A 16,604-nucleotide genomic window follows, 5' to 3' on the forward strand; every position below is an offset into this window, starting at 1 on the left:
AGTGAAAGGTTTGTCTGAAAGGGGAGCGCAATTAGCAGAGAAGATGATGAAAATATTTGGGGGATTGAAAACAAAATACTCCCGCAGCTGTTGACGGGCTGGAGCTGTGTAAACAGCAGGAGGACTCCATTAATCATTCCTCCTTAATGAGTTTGGCCTTCAGAGGCCCCAAGCACATGGCTTTTATAACTTCTTCCAGACTGCTAAGTGAAAGTGAAAAACAAAAACAGAGAGGTTAATCCATGATGAAATTTGAAGTGTTTGTGGGCCCACAACAGGCCCCTTAGTCTGTGGAATTCTGCTTACTGAGTGAGCATTGGTGGTTTTATCCATTAGGTTTTCTCCCGGCGAGGCCGTGCACCTCCGAGCTCAGCCCCGCGGAGGCCAAGGCCCTAGGGAACCCCAGTGAGCTCACAGCCAGCCTCAGAGGGAAGGTCCTCTTCCCTCTCCAGAGCGTGGCCTGTTTTACCGACAAGGGACGTGGTGGGCTGGTGCCTGGGGAGCTGGGCGGGGCCTGGTGTCCAGGTTCAGCGGCGCAGGCTGGGCTCCCTCCGCGCCATGTGCTCTGCGAGCCTGGGGACACGGGGAAGGTTTTGCCAGGGCTGGTGACCGCCACACACCCCGCCAGCACTGTGACAGGGTCAGGTGCTGCCGGACGAGGTGTGCGCCTGGGCCGGGCTTCGTGCCCGACTTTCTGTGCTTGTGTGTGTGGTGACGCACTCAGAACGTGAGATGGCCGTCTTCCTCGTGTCTCGGGGTGTGGTTCGGTGGGATTCGGTCCGCTTGCCTGGCCGTGCAGCTGTCACCACCGTCTGTGTCCCAGAACCTTTCATCTCCCCACACTGAAACTCTGTGCCCACCAAACACTGGCTCCCCGCCCCCCCCCTCCCAGGGCTGGCTTTTTTCTGCATGAGCTCCTTAATCTGCACGGTGCCCCAATGCCTGAAAACCTGAGGTTTAGGGAGATGAGGACACCCCTGGCTGAGGCCCGCACAGCTGGCCGAGGAGTGGGGCCAAGGCTTGACCCTGGGGCTAGCTATTCCCAGACCTGCTAGTTTATCTCTCTTGTCCCCACTTTGAGTTACCCCCAAATAGCTCCCCCCTGTGGAGGTGCAGAGATCCACAGTTGACCTTAGGTGCGGTCTCTCACTTATGCAGGAGCTTGACCCTTGCTCATTATAGAAAACATTCTCCCAAAATTTCTGGCATTGAAATATGCTAGAAGTGGGAGGGGGGCACTCTCTCAGGAGCCATCACACTGCTGAGTGTTTCTTGGTGAGACGGAGTAGGGATGTCCCTCACCTGGAGGCAGATGCTGGTAGTGGTCCAGCCTGCCCGAGGGGACACAGTCTGTGAATGAATGTGACAAGGACAGAGCTGAGCTACAGCCCCTCTCTCAGGAGCTCACCCATCTCAGCCCTCTGACTCGGGTTAAGGTTAGTCACCCAGTTGCCAGTTCATTCTAATTATTACCAGAAAGGGAATCAGGCCCAGAGTGGGTCTGCCTCGGGCCGGCCTTGACTTCGTGCAGGAAAGATTTCACAACACAAGTCCGGGTGATTTTAGATTACGTTTATGAAAGCTGGGGACAGTGAAACAGGAAGGCCCTAAGATAGAAGAAGCAACAAGAGAGGGACTAGCTGGGGTTGCTTCGGCTTGGAGAAGTCAGGAAAAGGGGGCCTTGGAGACAAGTTCAGGGGGGAAGTCCAGGACAAGCTGCCGCTGCCCATTGCTCTTCGAGCTGCAAGTCTCGTGGGGACCCTTAGAGTGCAGGAGATGCACGGATGTGGGGGGAGGAGAGGGGGTGGGGGAAGGCACAGGCAGGAGTGCTCTCCAGAAGGAGTGTACCCTGGATCCTTGTCTCTAGAGGGTTTTAAGGACTGGGAGTGTAGGGGAGGATCTCAATAGAATACTCATCAGCTTTCCCAGGTGTGCCCTTTTAGGGTCGTGGTTTCCACTGCTTGGTCAGCACCGGGGCAGGGGTTCTAAGTGTCATGAGCATCAATATGCCAGGGGAGGGAAGGCCACCGTGAGGGTAAGGTCAGGCACCAGCTTTTCCCATTGTCAGGCACCCGGGGCTTTCTGCCCTGGTGACCTATATCTGGCTGTAAGTTACTCAGCCAGTCTGTTCAGCTGTCTGTCTCAGTTTCCCCATTCCACTTGCCAAAGAATTTCCCTAGCTTCCTGCTAACCCGCCTCATATGATTTCACATCTGTCTCAGCATATCTGCTGAGTCAGCAAAGCCCTCCCATTTTACAGGGGGAGAAACTGAGGCTTGGGAAGTCAGGGTCCCACGACTGCTGTTCAGAGGGGCGGGTCTAAAGGGGCTGGTGGTGTGGGGGTGAGGGGGCGGCGTTCTCTGGAGATGCAGGCCTTGGCAGCGAGGGCCTCGTGCAGGCCTGGGTCCTGACCCGCGGTGACACTGGGTCTTCCTGTCTGTGATTTCCCCATCTCCAAACAAGAACAAACCTTTGTTTTTAAACTCCCTTTGAAGCTTGACACTTGAGCTGCAGGTTAGCTATAATTCAGTGGCAATTTAGGTTCAAAACCCTTTTCACTAGACATTTCAGTTAGAGGTCAGAACCTCAGTCCCTTGTATTTGGGCACTTTTCAAGAGCCTCTCGGTCACCTTTGCCCTGAAGCCCTGGCAACAAAGAGTCATTTCTCCTGCTGCTCTGAGCGCACACACGAGAGGATCCGTGCCCGGTTTGATCCTCCCAGGATGCATCCCGGAGGAGTGAGTGGTTGGGCTTGTCTTTTTTGTAGGAATGCTGTGGAAAGATTCCTTCCCAAAAGCTGCTCCTGGATAAAAGAACAGAGCAGAATGGTGGGGGATTAGCTTTCCAATTTTTAAAGGAGTGAGATGGGCCTCAGAGGGTGTGTGGGTTGGCTGGGCAGTTTGTCTGTGGCCATCTGAGTGTGAAGTGAGTCCATGAGCCCTGGTAGCCTGAGGTCCAGCGTCGTGCGTGGGGACCTAGAGACAGCGGCGGGGAAACGTCCTCGCCCGGGTCGGCTGCAGAGGCTGGAGCCATCTGCAGGGCCCTGGTTAGGTCTGGGCACGTGTCCACAGGGTGGAGGCTTACGCTGCCCTTTGAAGAACAAGGCAGCGCTCTGTGTCATGATACGGAAGTCTCTAAGCTCAGCTATTAGGTGCACCGATGGGAAGATTTAGAAAGACTGGGAGTCATGCTAGAACGTCACCTCATGTTTGGGGGCCCAGGGGTGGCTTCCCAGAGTCTGTGAGCCTTGGAGTCCTGACTTCAGTGAGCTTACACACATAGGCATGTAGGTGTGCATGCATGCACACCTGCAACATGCTCTTGTGGGCCTATGAGCCCCAAAGAGTTTGAACCACCCCATGAATCTGATGGGGAGACCGAGGCCCAGACTTGCCTTGGGTTTCCACCTGTTCATCACATGTCTGTGGAGCAGCCACATGTGCCCAGCCCAGCCGGACACTTGTGACCTTGCAATGAGGGGACGTCACTCTTGGGTTCAGAGAGGACCAAGGCCAAAGTGGGAGGAGTTTGTCTTGCCGACACACATGTGCTAACTAAAACATGCCAGGGCAGAGGTCAGCATTGGCTCCAGGGAGGCGGTCACTCTTGAGCTGGGTCTTGAGTGATGGGGGAAAGGCATTCTGGTGGCAGGATGAGGCTCAGCAGAGGTGCGAGCTGTGGGATGTGGGAAGAGCTGTGCGTGGGCCACCGGCCTGACCAGCAGGCCGGGCCTGAAAGACCAGGTCCATGCGTTTGGACTTGACCCCGAAAGCTGACTGCATGAGCTGGGCTCCTCTCTCTAAACAGAGGGGAGGTGCTGGGCACCTGCCACTCACACCGCTCTCTTTTCCCCCCAGTTTGTTGAAGTCGAAGGACAGATCACGTCCTTGGTTGACCTCTACCCATCCTTCCTAAGGAAGGGTTTCCGTCGGGAAATCTTCATCGCCTTGATATGTAGCATTAGCTACCTGCTGGGGCTGACGATGGTGACGGAGGTAGGTGGCTCTCTTGCAGGCACGAGGGGCCTCCCCTTCGAGGGGCTCTTGGTGCCCCTGATATGTGTCTCAGAGCAGTTCAAGGTCATACTGCCTTCTTGTTCCCCTCAGCAGCTGGGTGAGAGGACCTGGGTGGGTGGTGTCCTGAACCCACCCAATGCAGGGGTCCTGCCCTGCCCAAGGGCACTCGGCCTACACTGTGGAAAGGAACTCAGCAGATGACCACACTTTCCCCCACCTTTTCCTGTTACTATGGCAACACTGCTGCTCTCTCTTTCCCTCACCCTGGGAGGCCTGGGGGAGGGGTGCTCCAGCTAAAATCCATGTTAAGGACATCTCTGTTCCTCCATGACTGTGTAGCCGCCCTTCGCAGGCCTGGAGGGGAGGTGGTTCTCGAGGGTAAAGACTTTAGGCAGTGTGGAGGCCTGGAGTGTGCCTTGGTCAGAGAGTGGGCAGGGCTGGAGGAGGGTCCCTTTGAAGTGGGACAAAGAAGCACAGGAGGAAAGGAGCAGGAGTGTCTGAGGCAGCAGTGGACCAGCCAGTCTAGCGAGAGGTGGGCCAGAGAAGGACAGACCCTCGCACTAACCAGCGTGGGCCGCCCGTGGGCCCCCGAGCAGGCCCAGGGCAGGCTCTCCCCACCTGTCCCCACCCGCCTCCCACATTCTCCAGCAGAGGTCGCATCAGTTCCCAGACTCGGTCTGGGGTTTTCCACCACCACTTTCCTTACTGCAAGTAAAAAATAAATGTTTTTTCTGGACGTGTCTGTAAGAAGCCTCTCTCCACAAAAGGCACATCGCAGGCCCACACACCGAACTGCTGGTTGTTGCTGAAGTCTTCCGTGTTGGCTGCGGTGGGTGTTAAGCGCCTGCTTTGGGAGCAGGCCTGAGTGAGCGTGGGGTTTTGTGCTGAGGATGACACGCTGCTCTGCTTTCCTTGTTTTCTCCGTGTGGGTGTGGAATGAGTCAGACACGAAGCGGGGCGTCTTTTTACAGAGGTGTCGGGTTGTCGTAGCCTTTGCCAATTTTTCTTTTGGGTTTTATATTTTTTATGGATATGCCAGAGCTCTTTATATATGAAGGGAATTAGATACCAAATAACACATCGGACATCTTTGTGTTTTTCTCCACAGGGTGGCATGTATGTGTTTCAACTCTTTGACTACTATGCAGCTAGCGGTGTATGCCTTTTGTGGGTTGCATTCTTTGAATGTTTTGTTGTTGCCTGGATATATGGTGAGTACCGAGTTTTGCATGCCCTGTCTCAAGTCTCTCCTCTGGGCCTATTTAGAAGTTTCAGAAACAGAATTCTAAGAGGAATTGATTGAGTTGAACACAAAGTCCTTCCCTACCTGGACTTCCCGGCGGAAGGCAGCCCCCTCCCTGCACAAATCACATCATTCTGGCCACACTGCAGGTTCTCCCTGTGCTGAACGTGCGAGGTGTGACCGTGTGTTTTGACAAACACGTAACTTGGCTGTGCGGGGTCTCCCTGTGCTATGCTGCTCTGGGGTCCAGGAACAGTGTGTTTAGGCCTCCCTGAGACCTTGGGCTGGTCACACCAGGTTTTGGACAGGGCGTGCCTAAGGGTGGCCGAGAAAAGTACAGGACGCCCATTACTTTTTATTTTAGATGAACACCTGCCACACCTGGGTCTGTGTGTTGTTAGATGTAGGGACGGGGGTCAGGCCCCAGAGCTCTCTCATGGCTCTTGAGCGCTCGCCCCTCTGTTCCTGGGGCAGACGCTGGCATCGGACACCATGTCACCGTCTGCCTGCCTCTGTCTCTTGCAGGCAGCGATAACTTGTATGATGGTATTGAGGACATGATCGGCTATCGGCCCGGGCCGTGGATGAAGTACAGCTGGGCCGTGGTCACTCCAGTTCTCTGTATTGTGAGTTTTCTCTTGCCTGGTTGTGGGTAGTGGTACAAAGAGGAAAGCGTATCAGGGGCTGTTGGGAAATGAGGGGCATCCACGATAGAGCACGTAACTTTCCCCCAAACTCTTCCAGAGCCCAGGAGCCCACGTCCAGTCACTGATTAAGCAAAGGAGCCATTGGGATGTCCAAAGGAGAGGTCACAGTCATTGGAAATGTGGCATTTCCATGGGGGGGTGGTTCTAACTAGAGAGGGGACTTCCCAGCAGAGAGGTGCTCTGGGCTCTCCCAAGAACAAGGAAGCTGCGTACCAGCCCCAGACGCAAGGGCAGTGAGGTGCCACGCTCCCTTTCCTACCAGGGGCACCCCGACTGCCACCTTGGAAAGCAGCCTTGGAGTGTGCTGGGCACCCTGCCTGCTTCCAGCCCCCGCTTGGAGGCTGCAGCCGCAGGGAAGTCCTCTGTAGTGAAAGCTGCCTTCCCGTCAGTGTTTGAAACCAGTCGTGAGCTTTGAGCTGACGGCAGGGGAACACGCCTGCTCTGCCGTCTCGGCTCCCACCGTGGGAGGCGCGGATGGCGGACGTTCTGCTTGCATTCAGGGACCAGGGGCTGAGGAATAAATACATGGGCCTTCCCCTGAGTGACCTCTGCTGCTGGGCAGAGTAAGTCCACATTGCCGTCAACTCACTGAGTAACTTCAGGGGGCCCCATCCCCCCAGTGGTAACACGAGGAGACTCTGACGTGGCGTGTGAGTGGCAGCCGACAACCTTAGGTTGTCACTGCTGTTATTTAATTTGATTGTGGCCTTTCCAACTGAGGTGCTTATTTTCCCCGTAAAAATAGGTAAACTGTAGCAGCCAGGAATCCCAGCAACTGGCCAGGTTTTTTAGAGAGAGATCATATTAGGTTCAGAGCCCAAGCTCTTGTTCTTACTGGTGTGTGTGTGTGGGCGTCTCCTCTCACCACTCTGACCGTCAGCCTCTTCCCTCCCTCCCTCCCTGAGGAGGTGCACAGATCAGAGATAGGCTGCACCTCGGGGTGGTAGGATGAAGTCACCCTGGTAGAAAGAGGAATGTGACGGGCAGCCATAAAGCTTCCTCGTGTCGGGAGAGCACAGAGCTACCACTTCCTGCTGCTCTCCCGTCTAAGCAGCAGCCCCCACACAAGGACAGAAATGACAAAGGGCCAGGCAGACAGCAGGCACCCACCATGAGGATGGCGTCTTCATGTTGTGGGTCATCCACGACAGCCTGGGTTGTGCTCTGAGATGTCGTCATTCTGATCAAAGCAGGAGCCCTGGGCCTCCCAGCCCAGCCACACGAGGGAAAGGGGGCCTTTGCACAGGCTCGGGGGCCCAGAACTGACCCTGCCTCGTCCCACCCCACTGTTCGTGGGCGCTGATAGCCGTTGGCCAGTTTCGTGGCCTCAAGACTGGGTGGTGGATACCTAATAGGGCAAGGCTCAGGTCCACGCCTTGTCCTGGGAGGCTGGGCCTGGGGCCCAGAGATGGAGATGGGTGGCGAGGGGAGCTAGCATTTATTGTGCACCTGGAAACTGCACCACGTGCTGGGAACAAGACGCATGCCTCCTGCCCTCCCTGCCTTAGGCGGGGTGGGTGCAGCCCATGCTGAAGAAGTCATTGTAACCACCAGCAGTCTGGGAAGGAACGTCTGGGCAGGGCCTGGGCAAGTGAGGCAGGACTGTTAGAGCTAACTTAGGAGGGGGTGCAGGTTAGGGGAAAAGAGGTCCAGTCTGAGGGAATATCCTGGCTGAAGGCCCTGGGCAGGTGGCTGAGGAGCTGGAAGGGATTCAGGGCAGCGGGAGCACAGAGGAGTGGGTGGATGAGGAGGGAGGGGCACAGCTCGTAGTGACACTCAGGCCAGGCTGAGAGCTTGGCCTGCATCCTGAAGGCACCTGGGAGCCACGGAAGGTTTTGAGCAGAGAACTGGTTTGATCATGTTTGCACTGGGGGAGGTCCTTGTGCTACAGAATGGAGAAGGGCGCAGAGCCCCTTGGGTAGGGCCTGCCCTGGCCCCAGAATCCACCCAGCCCCAACGCCCACGACCCGCCTGACTGCCCCCATCTCTCCACAGGGATGTTTCATCTTTTCTCTCGTCAAGTATGTGCCCCTGACCTACAACAAAGTGTATGTGTACCCGACCTGGGCCATCGGGCTGGGCTGGAGCCTGGCTCTGTCCTCCATGGTGTGCGTCCCCTTAGTTGTGGTCATCCGCCTCTGCCAGACGGAAGGACCGTTCCTCGTGGTGAGCACTTGGGGCCCAGGCTGGATTCGAGGGGTGGAGGGAGGCCAAAGGCCAGCTGGCCGTCAGTTTACTGAGTGGTCTGAGCCCTACACCCCTCCCAGCACCAGGAGTGGTGGAGAGTGCGTCCTGGGAAACTGGGAGCCCAGCGCAGGCTCAGGTTGGGGATGGCCCTGGGGCCATGCGGGGGCTGTGGCAGGAGGAGGAGTCTGCCAGGCAGAGAACTGGAGAGAGAAGGTGTGGGGTGTGCTGCAGGATGTGTGACAACACTCGGGCAGCAGTGACACCTTCCGGGGTGGGGGGGTGAGAGAGAGGTGACCGCAGCTTTGGAGGCCCAGCAAAGAGCTAGGGCTCTGCCTTGGGAACAGAGGGGCTGCTGTCTCTGAGACGGGAGCCAGGGAGCCAGGGAGGATGCCTGAGCCCCACCCTGAGGCCTTCTCTGACCCTGGAGCCAAACTGCAGATGAGCCCCCGGCCCCGCCCCCACTGCTGCCCCCTCCCCAGTCAGTGGTCCTGTCTGCTGCCCCACCCTTAGAGGCCACCTCTGTGCTGGACAGAACCTCCAGCTTCCAGGCCTCCTTGCCTGCCAGTCCCCTCCCCTGAGGCCTCCCGCCCACTGCCTACCTCCGCTCAGAAATTCCTCAGACAATGCTGCAGATTCCAGGCCAGCCAGACCGGGGCTCTTTCCAAGAAATCCTTTTCTTAGAATCTCGCTTAACCTTTGGGCTTGGGCGGACTCCAAGATTGCACTGTTTTGTTCTGAGCTGTTTTTTATTGTTATTCTCTTAAAAATCTGGAGCCAGGATGTCCTGGGGCCCCAGCTCTCCCTTGGGCTGGGTGGGTTTCCTTGTGGGCAAGGGAACGGCCCGGAGGTGGTGGTGGTGGGGGAGAGGAGAGGCCAGGCAGAAAGGCACCAGCCTTCCCTCGACAGAGGAAGTAGGCAGAGGTGTGCCGGGGGGCAGTCACGAAGCTCGGTCTGAGCCCCAGAGTGCTGCTGCTGCATTGGGCTCCTGTGTTTCCTCAGAGGACTCAGGGGAGGGCCCCAGTATTTAGCCAGAATGCTGCCTGGTCCTACCATCTGTTAAAATATTTAAATACTGAGCCTGGGGACATATAGGAGATAGTCACTGCCCTGGGCCCCTCAGGGCCGCCCCCTACATATACCCTGTGTCAACCTAGTCCCTCCCCAGGAGTTTCCAGAATGTTCCTACCATCCAGAAACTAAAGAGTTAATTGGATACATAGCCAAGCCATTGAATGTCTGTTCTGATTGGCCAGTGCCCACAGTAATTACATAGTTCAACCCTGGGGCTGGACACCAGGACGCCCAACAGGTCACTCACTTGTGTGTTCCTTCAACGCTTAATTTTAAAACATTATTCCAGCTCTAGGTCAGAGGTTTGGTCAGAGTGGGCTTGGTGTAGGGGAAGGGGGAGGGGAGGAAGGAGGCGGGGGAGGAGCCACTCTACCCCAAAGCTGCATCCCTTCCTTAACCCCAAGGCCCTCCTTGGAAAGCAGCCATCTGTGTCCGCTGTGTGGCCCCTGGAGCCCCCCTGCACGGTCGCCTAGGTGGCCTCCCAGCCATGAGCATCTCTTAGAGCAGGTTCTACAGACCTGAGTCTCTGTCCTAGAGGAGTCCAGTAGCAACTTACCCTGCACTTAAACAGCCCTTGGGGGGCTGTTCGGGGGTGTTTGCCTCCTGTCTGCCTGCTGTGTGCACACCCCATCGTACAGATGTACAGACAGGCGGAGCGATGAGAGGGGTGCGGGATGACCTTCCTGCTGGCACCCCACCCTCTCCCTCTACCTGGGGTCTCCAGCTGGCCTTCCAGGGACCAGGCAGGCAACCAAGATGGGGGAAGCCCCAGCAGCAGGCCCTGGGGTGATGCGGTCAGCTCTGGCCCGTAGTTACCAAGGGGACATGGGGCCTGCCATGGCTAGATCTTGCGATTTTTAAAGAGAAGATGGAAATCTGGATTTTCATATGAAATATTATAGCTTTTAATAAGCAGCTCTGAAAATTTCTAATATACTGAAACCAAATGTCTAGATAGAGAACTTCATAACTTCTTTCTATTTAAGTTCCTGAGTGGACACTGGACAGAGGCGAGCGGGGAGGCAGGAGCCCTGAGTTCGTGTCCTCGCTCTGCCATTGGCTTGTCCTCACTGATTCCATGAGCGGGCCCCAGCTGGGAGGACCAAGGGACCCTAGAGCACCTTAGTTCAACCTCTGTATTTGCCAGTGGATGAGGTGGGCGGTCCCCGAGAGGGTAGCAGTTTTCGAAAAGCCAGACCTGGCCCAGAGTGGGCAGACGGCCAAGGTGAAAGGGAACCGGACTGCCTGACGTGCCGCCTGCTCCTGTCCCCTTCCTTCTCCAGAGACTCAAGTACCTGCTGACGCCGAGGGAACCCAATCACTGGGCCGTGGAGCGAGAGGGGGCCACGCCCTACAGCTCCCGCTCGACAATGAACGGCGCGCTGATGAAGCCGACGCACATCGTGGTGGAGACCATGATGTGAGCGCCCCCGGGCGGCGGGCCGCTTTCCTGCTGTTTACTAACATTAGATTCTCATAGGACCAGGTTTACAGAGCTTTATATTTGCACTAGGATTTTTTTAATTGTCACAGAAAATATTACTGTGTGTGTGTGCACACGCGTGTGTGGTGTCGTGTGTATGTGTATTTTGTTTTGATTTGGGGCTATTTTGTACAAAAAAAAAAAGCCCCATGGGCAGAAGTCCGGGGCAAGGCAGAGCTTTCATACTGAATTAGATGTATTTTATGGGAACTGGTAAATTTTTCTTTGTATTTTTTTTTACATATAATTATATATACACTTAGAGATTGTCATACACTTTTACCACTTGAATTGATCTTCTTGCCAGCAATAGATCTCATTTTCAAAAGCAATTCTTCGGTGCTTATGTAGCTGGCAGAAAGTTCTGCCCCAAAAAATGCAGGGCAGAATTTTCCTGGGACAGCAGACCCATTTTAAAGGTGTAGTACCTCCCCAGCCTGGTTCAAGCAGAAGCAGCCAGCAGGGAGCGGGCCTCACCCGTGGGGGCTGGAGAAAGGGGGCTGCAAGGAGGCGCCTCTGCACTTGCGGTAGCCAGGAAGGGAGGCACCGAACTAACGGGCCCACCCCTCAAACAAAGGCACTAACTTAACCCTGACAGGTGAGGCCCCGCAGCGAAGATCTGGTTCTAAGTGGTAGAAACCATTGCACCAGGAACAAAACCCCAGCTTTTATTGAGAGGTCCATGGTGGATAGTCGGAGGGACTGTCAGAACCAGCCATCCACGCTGGGTGGTGAGGCTGGGGCTCGGCGTTCAGGAGAACACTCACTGGGCTGACCGCTGGGCCAGCATCCTTCCCGCGGCAGCCCAGGTGGAGACCGAGGCTGGCCCGGCCGGAGCCCACAGGCTCAGGGCCCAACCCCACAGGCTGGATCTGTCACATCTCAGTGGGGTGCTGTCAGGTTCCGGTCACTCCCCTTCCCCTGAAGCTGCCTGTAGGAGGGAAGCAGCGTGTATCTGGTGAGGGACAAGGGGTGAGCGAGTGGACCAAAGGATGTGGGCCCTGGGGCTCAGCCCGGTGTTGGGGAGGGGTGCTTTTCTCCCCCTCATCTCTCCACCCTCATCTCCCAGAGGCTGGGAAACTCCCACAAGCTCTTGTCGAAGATCCCAGCCCAGGGTCGGGAGGGCTCCACGCAGGGAGCATTAGGAGTGTCTGTGGAGGTTCACTGGACATTTGAGCCCAGTGAAGTGCTCCCCTCACCCCCCTCCCAGCTTAGTCACAAGCCCAACTCTCTGTAGACCCTGGGAGACAGGAGAAGTCTGCATTTCACAGCCCCTGTGAGAGTTGGTATCAGACACGCACCGTGTGGGGACCGAGGGGAGGCAGTGAGGGAGTGTGTTTTTAGGAAGCTGGGGTTCATGGGGCTGGCACCCTGGAACTGGCTCAGCCAAGTGCAGTGTCCTTTCTGAGCCAGAAGCGAAGGTACTCTACCGTTAACATCCCGAGTGGACACACCTCCACCCTGGCCCTATTTGGACCTAAACTGTGCCATTTAAAGTCACTTCCAAGTTCAAACTCTAAACCGAAACGTCACAAAGGGCAGTGACTGCCTGCAGGGCAGGTGGGTGGAGAGTGAAGTCCACCTCAGGCTTTCAGAGCAGGGACTCTGAAACCTGGAATCCCCCTCCCCAAATCCGGGAGAGGGGGGAACCTTTGGGGTCCTCCTCCCAAGGGGCAGAGGCAACTCTGAACCTTCGGAACGTCTTGTCTTTGGTAAACTTTCACATTTCTCTCTTTCCAAAGCGTACACTCTGCCAAACAACGCCTATTCCAAACCGTTCACAGTTCTAACGTGTTCCTGTTTTTCTATGTATTTATGGTTGCCACTGTGTCTGATTGGATTTCATTGTTTGTTTTCCTCCCTAATTTTACCGAGTAGCAATGTGACCCCTTCCCCTCTATCCTACGGAATTGTATGCAGTTCACTAACCACTGTCAGTGACTGGGGACAGGTGACATGCGGGAGCGGGGTGGGGGTCGGCAGGCTCTGGCTGCCTGGGCATCTGGGGTCATTTCAGGCTACATACATCTCCCCTCTGGGGCTCAGATCCCCAGGGAAAGGTCACAAGGTGGCAGGCAAATCGCAACATTCTGGAAGTGACCCGAGGAAGGCCTCTTATAAGATTCCCAGACCAAATTCTAGACCAAAGACACGCGCAGACCAAGTCCCCAGGTCCCACCTGGTTGGAAGGTCAGCCACTGTCCCCAAGCCCATTCCTCGCCAGTCTCCCAGGTCCCTGTCTCCAACTGTAACCCTCGTGTCTACTCCCCTGGCTCTGGTGTATCCGCAGAACTTGGCTCTGTGAGTACAATGTGTCTCTATGTCTCCACATAAAGAAAACTGTCATTGGCGCCAGTGACTCTGGTCCGCCTGTCTTGGAGAAGGGGCTGTCCTCTGCCCACTCTCTGCCTGGATGGGTCAGAAATTCCGATGCCCACGCAGAGTCCAGCCAGCCAGACCTGGAAGGGACGTGAGGGAGGGTCTTTAGAGAATGTGATCAGGATGCAGGAACGGGGCAGGGCCCCCGGACAAATCTCACCAGGCAGAGGCTGCATGAGCAGGGCCCGGGCCCCGCAAGTCCCTGCAGTGGATTTGCATGGTCAGTGATGGAGAGGCTTCCAGCCCTGTCCCCCAACTTAGCGCCCTCATAAAATGGGGAGATTGAGGCCCGGAGCCGGGGAGGGTCTTTGGCACAGCAAGCGGGAGTGGAACCAGACTGTGCGGTCAGCTCCGGCCGCATGTCCTCTGACGTGTGTGTGGCTCCCCGGTGAATGCAGCTCCCCGGTGTTCTCCCCAAAGACCAAGGGGGAACCTTTAGGAAAAAAGAAACGCTCTGTCCCCAACATTGGGGGACGAGGTGAGCAGCACCTGCCACCCCTTGACCATTCGTGGGCCCGCTGGTCCCCGAGCTGTGACTCAGGCCTCCGAAAGGAAAGGCAGCCCCTGTTCACCTCCACCGTGGCCCTGCACCCAGCAGTCCTTTGTGAGCTAGGCATTGAGGTTCCCATTGCACACGAGGAAACTGAGGCCCAAAGAAGCCATTCAGTGTCCAAAAGGCCCAAAGAAGCCATTCAGTGTCCAAAAGGCAGAACCCTTTGGCAGGATTCAGCCTGAGGCCACATAAGACAGTGGGGGGTGGCCTTAGATTCTGATTTCCCAGTGGTACCAGCTCTCTCTCTGTACCCCTGGCCCCTTGCTCTCCCCCAGGCCCCCGGCAGACAGTGGTGAAGCACAAGGGGAAAGCCAGCCCCCCCTCAGCCCAGCACGGGGCATTCTTGTATCACCAGGTCCCACCACACAGTGGCCAGTGGCCCAGCCAACATCTCAACACTGCTGCCCCTCTGGGTGGGGAATGCTCTGGGCAGCCAGTCCTGAAGGCAGGTGCCTCCCCCCCCACCCCCACATACCTCAGACACAGGCCAGGAAAGGACTCAGAGAAAGTCCTATAGGCGGCTTAAGGGCCCACCCAGCCCTCAGACCCAAAGTCAGGCAACTCCAAGCTGGGCCATCCACATGGTTGCTGCAAACACCACTGCAAAAATGCAACAAGCACAAAGCCACAAAACAACCCAGAGGTCAAAACTGGAGAGGAACTCGGGGCCCTCCCTCTGCGAATGCAGCCGGTTCTGGTGAGAAGCTGTTGTATTGTTCTCCTGTGGGTGTCGCCACAGACCCCCTCTGACAAGGTCCCCGGGGTGGAGCATCTTGTGACACACTTGGCTTCAAACTGAGATGTTAGCGCCGTGGGGTTTTTATCCAATTAATTTTCAAATCCTTATCAACTGTGACTCTGAATTTAGCACAAGAGAAAGCCGAGAACGTGAGTCTTGCCTCCTTCCGGAAATATGTCTGGCTCATCAGGACATTTTTTTTTAAACTTCAAAATATTTTTAAGATATTTTGAACTTTTGTAAAAAAACAAAATAACTAACAAGAGACTCATCTGAGGAGGAGCATTTGTATTTGAATAAGATCTCCTTGGTGTGTAATTCAGTCTTGCAATATATAAGCTTTTGTGTTAAATGTTTCTGATATGAATCCCTGTATTTTGCAGGGTTTTTCCTTTCCTTTTTTTTTGCTTTGTAGATAAATATGTATATCAATATTTTAAATTCATCTTTGCTTTTTTTTAGAGGAGTTTGTAATCACCTTATAACATGAAAATAAACATTTCCTTTTTAAATCCAATATGTGTGCGTTCTGTTTTGATGAGGCTGGTTTTTCTTACATTTGACAAGTGCTTTCCAGTTTTAAGGGGCTTTCCATCCTGCCCTGGATGCTCCTCAAAGGAATTATCCAAAGCTGGAGACACTGAGGTGGAGGCTGCCAGGTGGGATGTGGTTTGCATAAGGACATACGGACGGCAGGTCGGCGACAGTCGATTTACACCCAGGTCCCCTGATGCCTGGGTCTGCACTGGCTGCCTCTATGGGTCCTACTGAATGAAGCTCACCTGCTACGCCCATAGCCCCATGCGGCTGGGAGATCTCAGTCTCCTGAGCCTCGGGTTCCCCATCTGGAATAAGCCACTGCCCCCTTTAAATGTTCAGGGATGATCAGAGATGATGCTCGTGCATCAGGCCCTCACCTGCACTGGCTTCCTCCCCGCCCCTCACAGTGCAGGGTGACCCTGATATAAGCCTAGGAAAGGGGTGTAGGGAGGAGGGCACCAACCTGAGGTTAGTGCCCTTCTCCCTGCCCCGCCCCAGCCTCCCACCAGGTACAGTCACTGAAGCCTGGTCCCATGCGGTCCCATCAGGGCTCTGATTGCCAAGTCCAAGAGTGGGGCAGGGGAGGGGGCTGGGTGACAGGTAAATGGCAAGTCCTGGAGGTATGCACATGGGGCCCTCAGAGGGGAGGACACCCTCAAGGTCAGTGGTTGGCACAGATGTCCTCAGCCTTGGGGATCACAAGCCCAACGCACTGTTCTAGGTGGGGAAGCAGGCCAGGAGAGGGCTGGTGTTCCAGGCAGCCTCCCGCCCACTGGCCCCATCACCCTTCAGGAGTGGGCAAGGTCAGGGGAGCCTGCCGGGTCCTTTCTCCAACTTCCCAAAGTCTCAGTATTTCACTTTTTATAGATGATGTTACAATAAAACCTCCCTCCCTCTTTTTCTGACTATCTTCCTTTCTGTTGGTCTCCACCCACCTTCCTCCCTCCTTCTGAATGTTTTGGCTGTGAGGCGTGTGTTCAAATCCTGGGCTCATCCCTATTACCTGTGTGACCTTGGACAAGTTTAACCTCTCTGTGCCTCATTTCCTCATCTGTAATGTTGAAATGGTGGCAGAGCCACCTCTGAGAGCTGTTGGGAAGATCCAGGGAATTCTCACAAAGCTCTTAAAACAGTGCCTTGTGCGCAGGCAGGCTGAAGGACCAGTGCTGCCTCTCGGGAGACCGGCAGCACCCTGCGCAACACTACAGCCCCCAGTTTTCTTAGCCCGCCCACGTAAATGCAATCGGTGTGGTCCAGCCCCTGCTTGCGCCCCTCCTGAGATGGGGAGCTTACTCCCTCTGGCATGGCTGATTGGAAGAAGCTCTTCCTCTGTCCACACAGAACTGTGGCCCCCTAGTGGGACCCAGCCCTGCCCCCTGGGCTCATCCTACCCAGGCCACCACCCCCAGGCTGCCCTCTTGGCCCCTTCCCTACCCAGGCTGCCAGCCTGCCACTCACCTGCCTCAGTGACTTCCCAGTGCTCAGAGAATCAAATCCATAGTCCCTACCCAGGCCTTCATGCTCTACAGACTTCAGTCTGGTCTCTAACCCCACCACCGTGCGGGCCTCCTTTCTCTTCCTCGAACTCACCAGCTCATTCCCAGCTCAGGGCCTTTGCACATGCTGTTCTCACCGCCTGGGACATGCTTCCTCCGACTCCCCGGGGCTGACTTGTGTCCTTCGAGT

The 16,604-nt window shown here is 55.7% G+C and overlaps 1 protein-coding gene across 4 annotated transcripts in view; it reads left to right on the forward strand.

Annotated features, from left to right (window-relative positions):
* SLC6A6 (solute carrier family 6 member 6) overlaps positions 1–14,895 on the forward strand; it is an 80,021-nt gene extending 65,126 nt beyond the window's left edge. For all 4 annotated transcript variants that reach the window (XM_028518090.2, XM_028518091.2, XM_036030748.1 and 1 more), the window contains 5 exons: positions 3,858–3,995; positions 5,125–5,227; positions 5,785–5,885; positions 7,962–8,132; positions 10,508–14,895. In XM_028518090.2, coding sequence (XP_028373891.1) covers positions 3,858–3,995; positions 5,125–5,227; positions 5,785–5,885; positions 7,962–8,132; positions 10,508–10,648 — 654 coding nt within the window. In that variant the 3' untranslated portion in view covers positions 10,649–14,895. The remainder of the gene's footprint in view (positions 1–3,857; positions 3,996–5,124; positions 5,228–5,784; positions 5,886–7,961; positions 8,133–10,507) is intronic.
* The last annotated feature ends 1,709 nt before the right edge of the window (positions 14,896–16,604 follow it).

Source organism: Phyllostomus discolor, chromosome 7 (genome assembly GCF_004126475.2).
Source record: "Phyllostomus discolor isolate MPI-MPIP mPhyDis1 chromosome 7, mPhyDis1.pri.v3, whole genome shotgun sequence".
NCBI lineage: Eukaryota > Metazoa > Chordata > Mammalia > Chiroptera > Phyllostomidae > Phyllostomus > Phyllostomus discolor.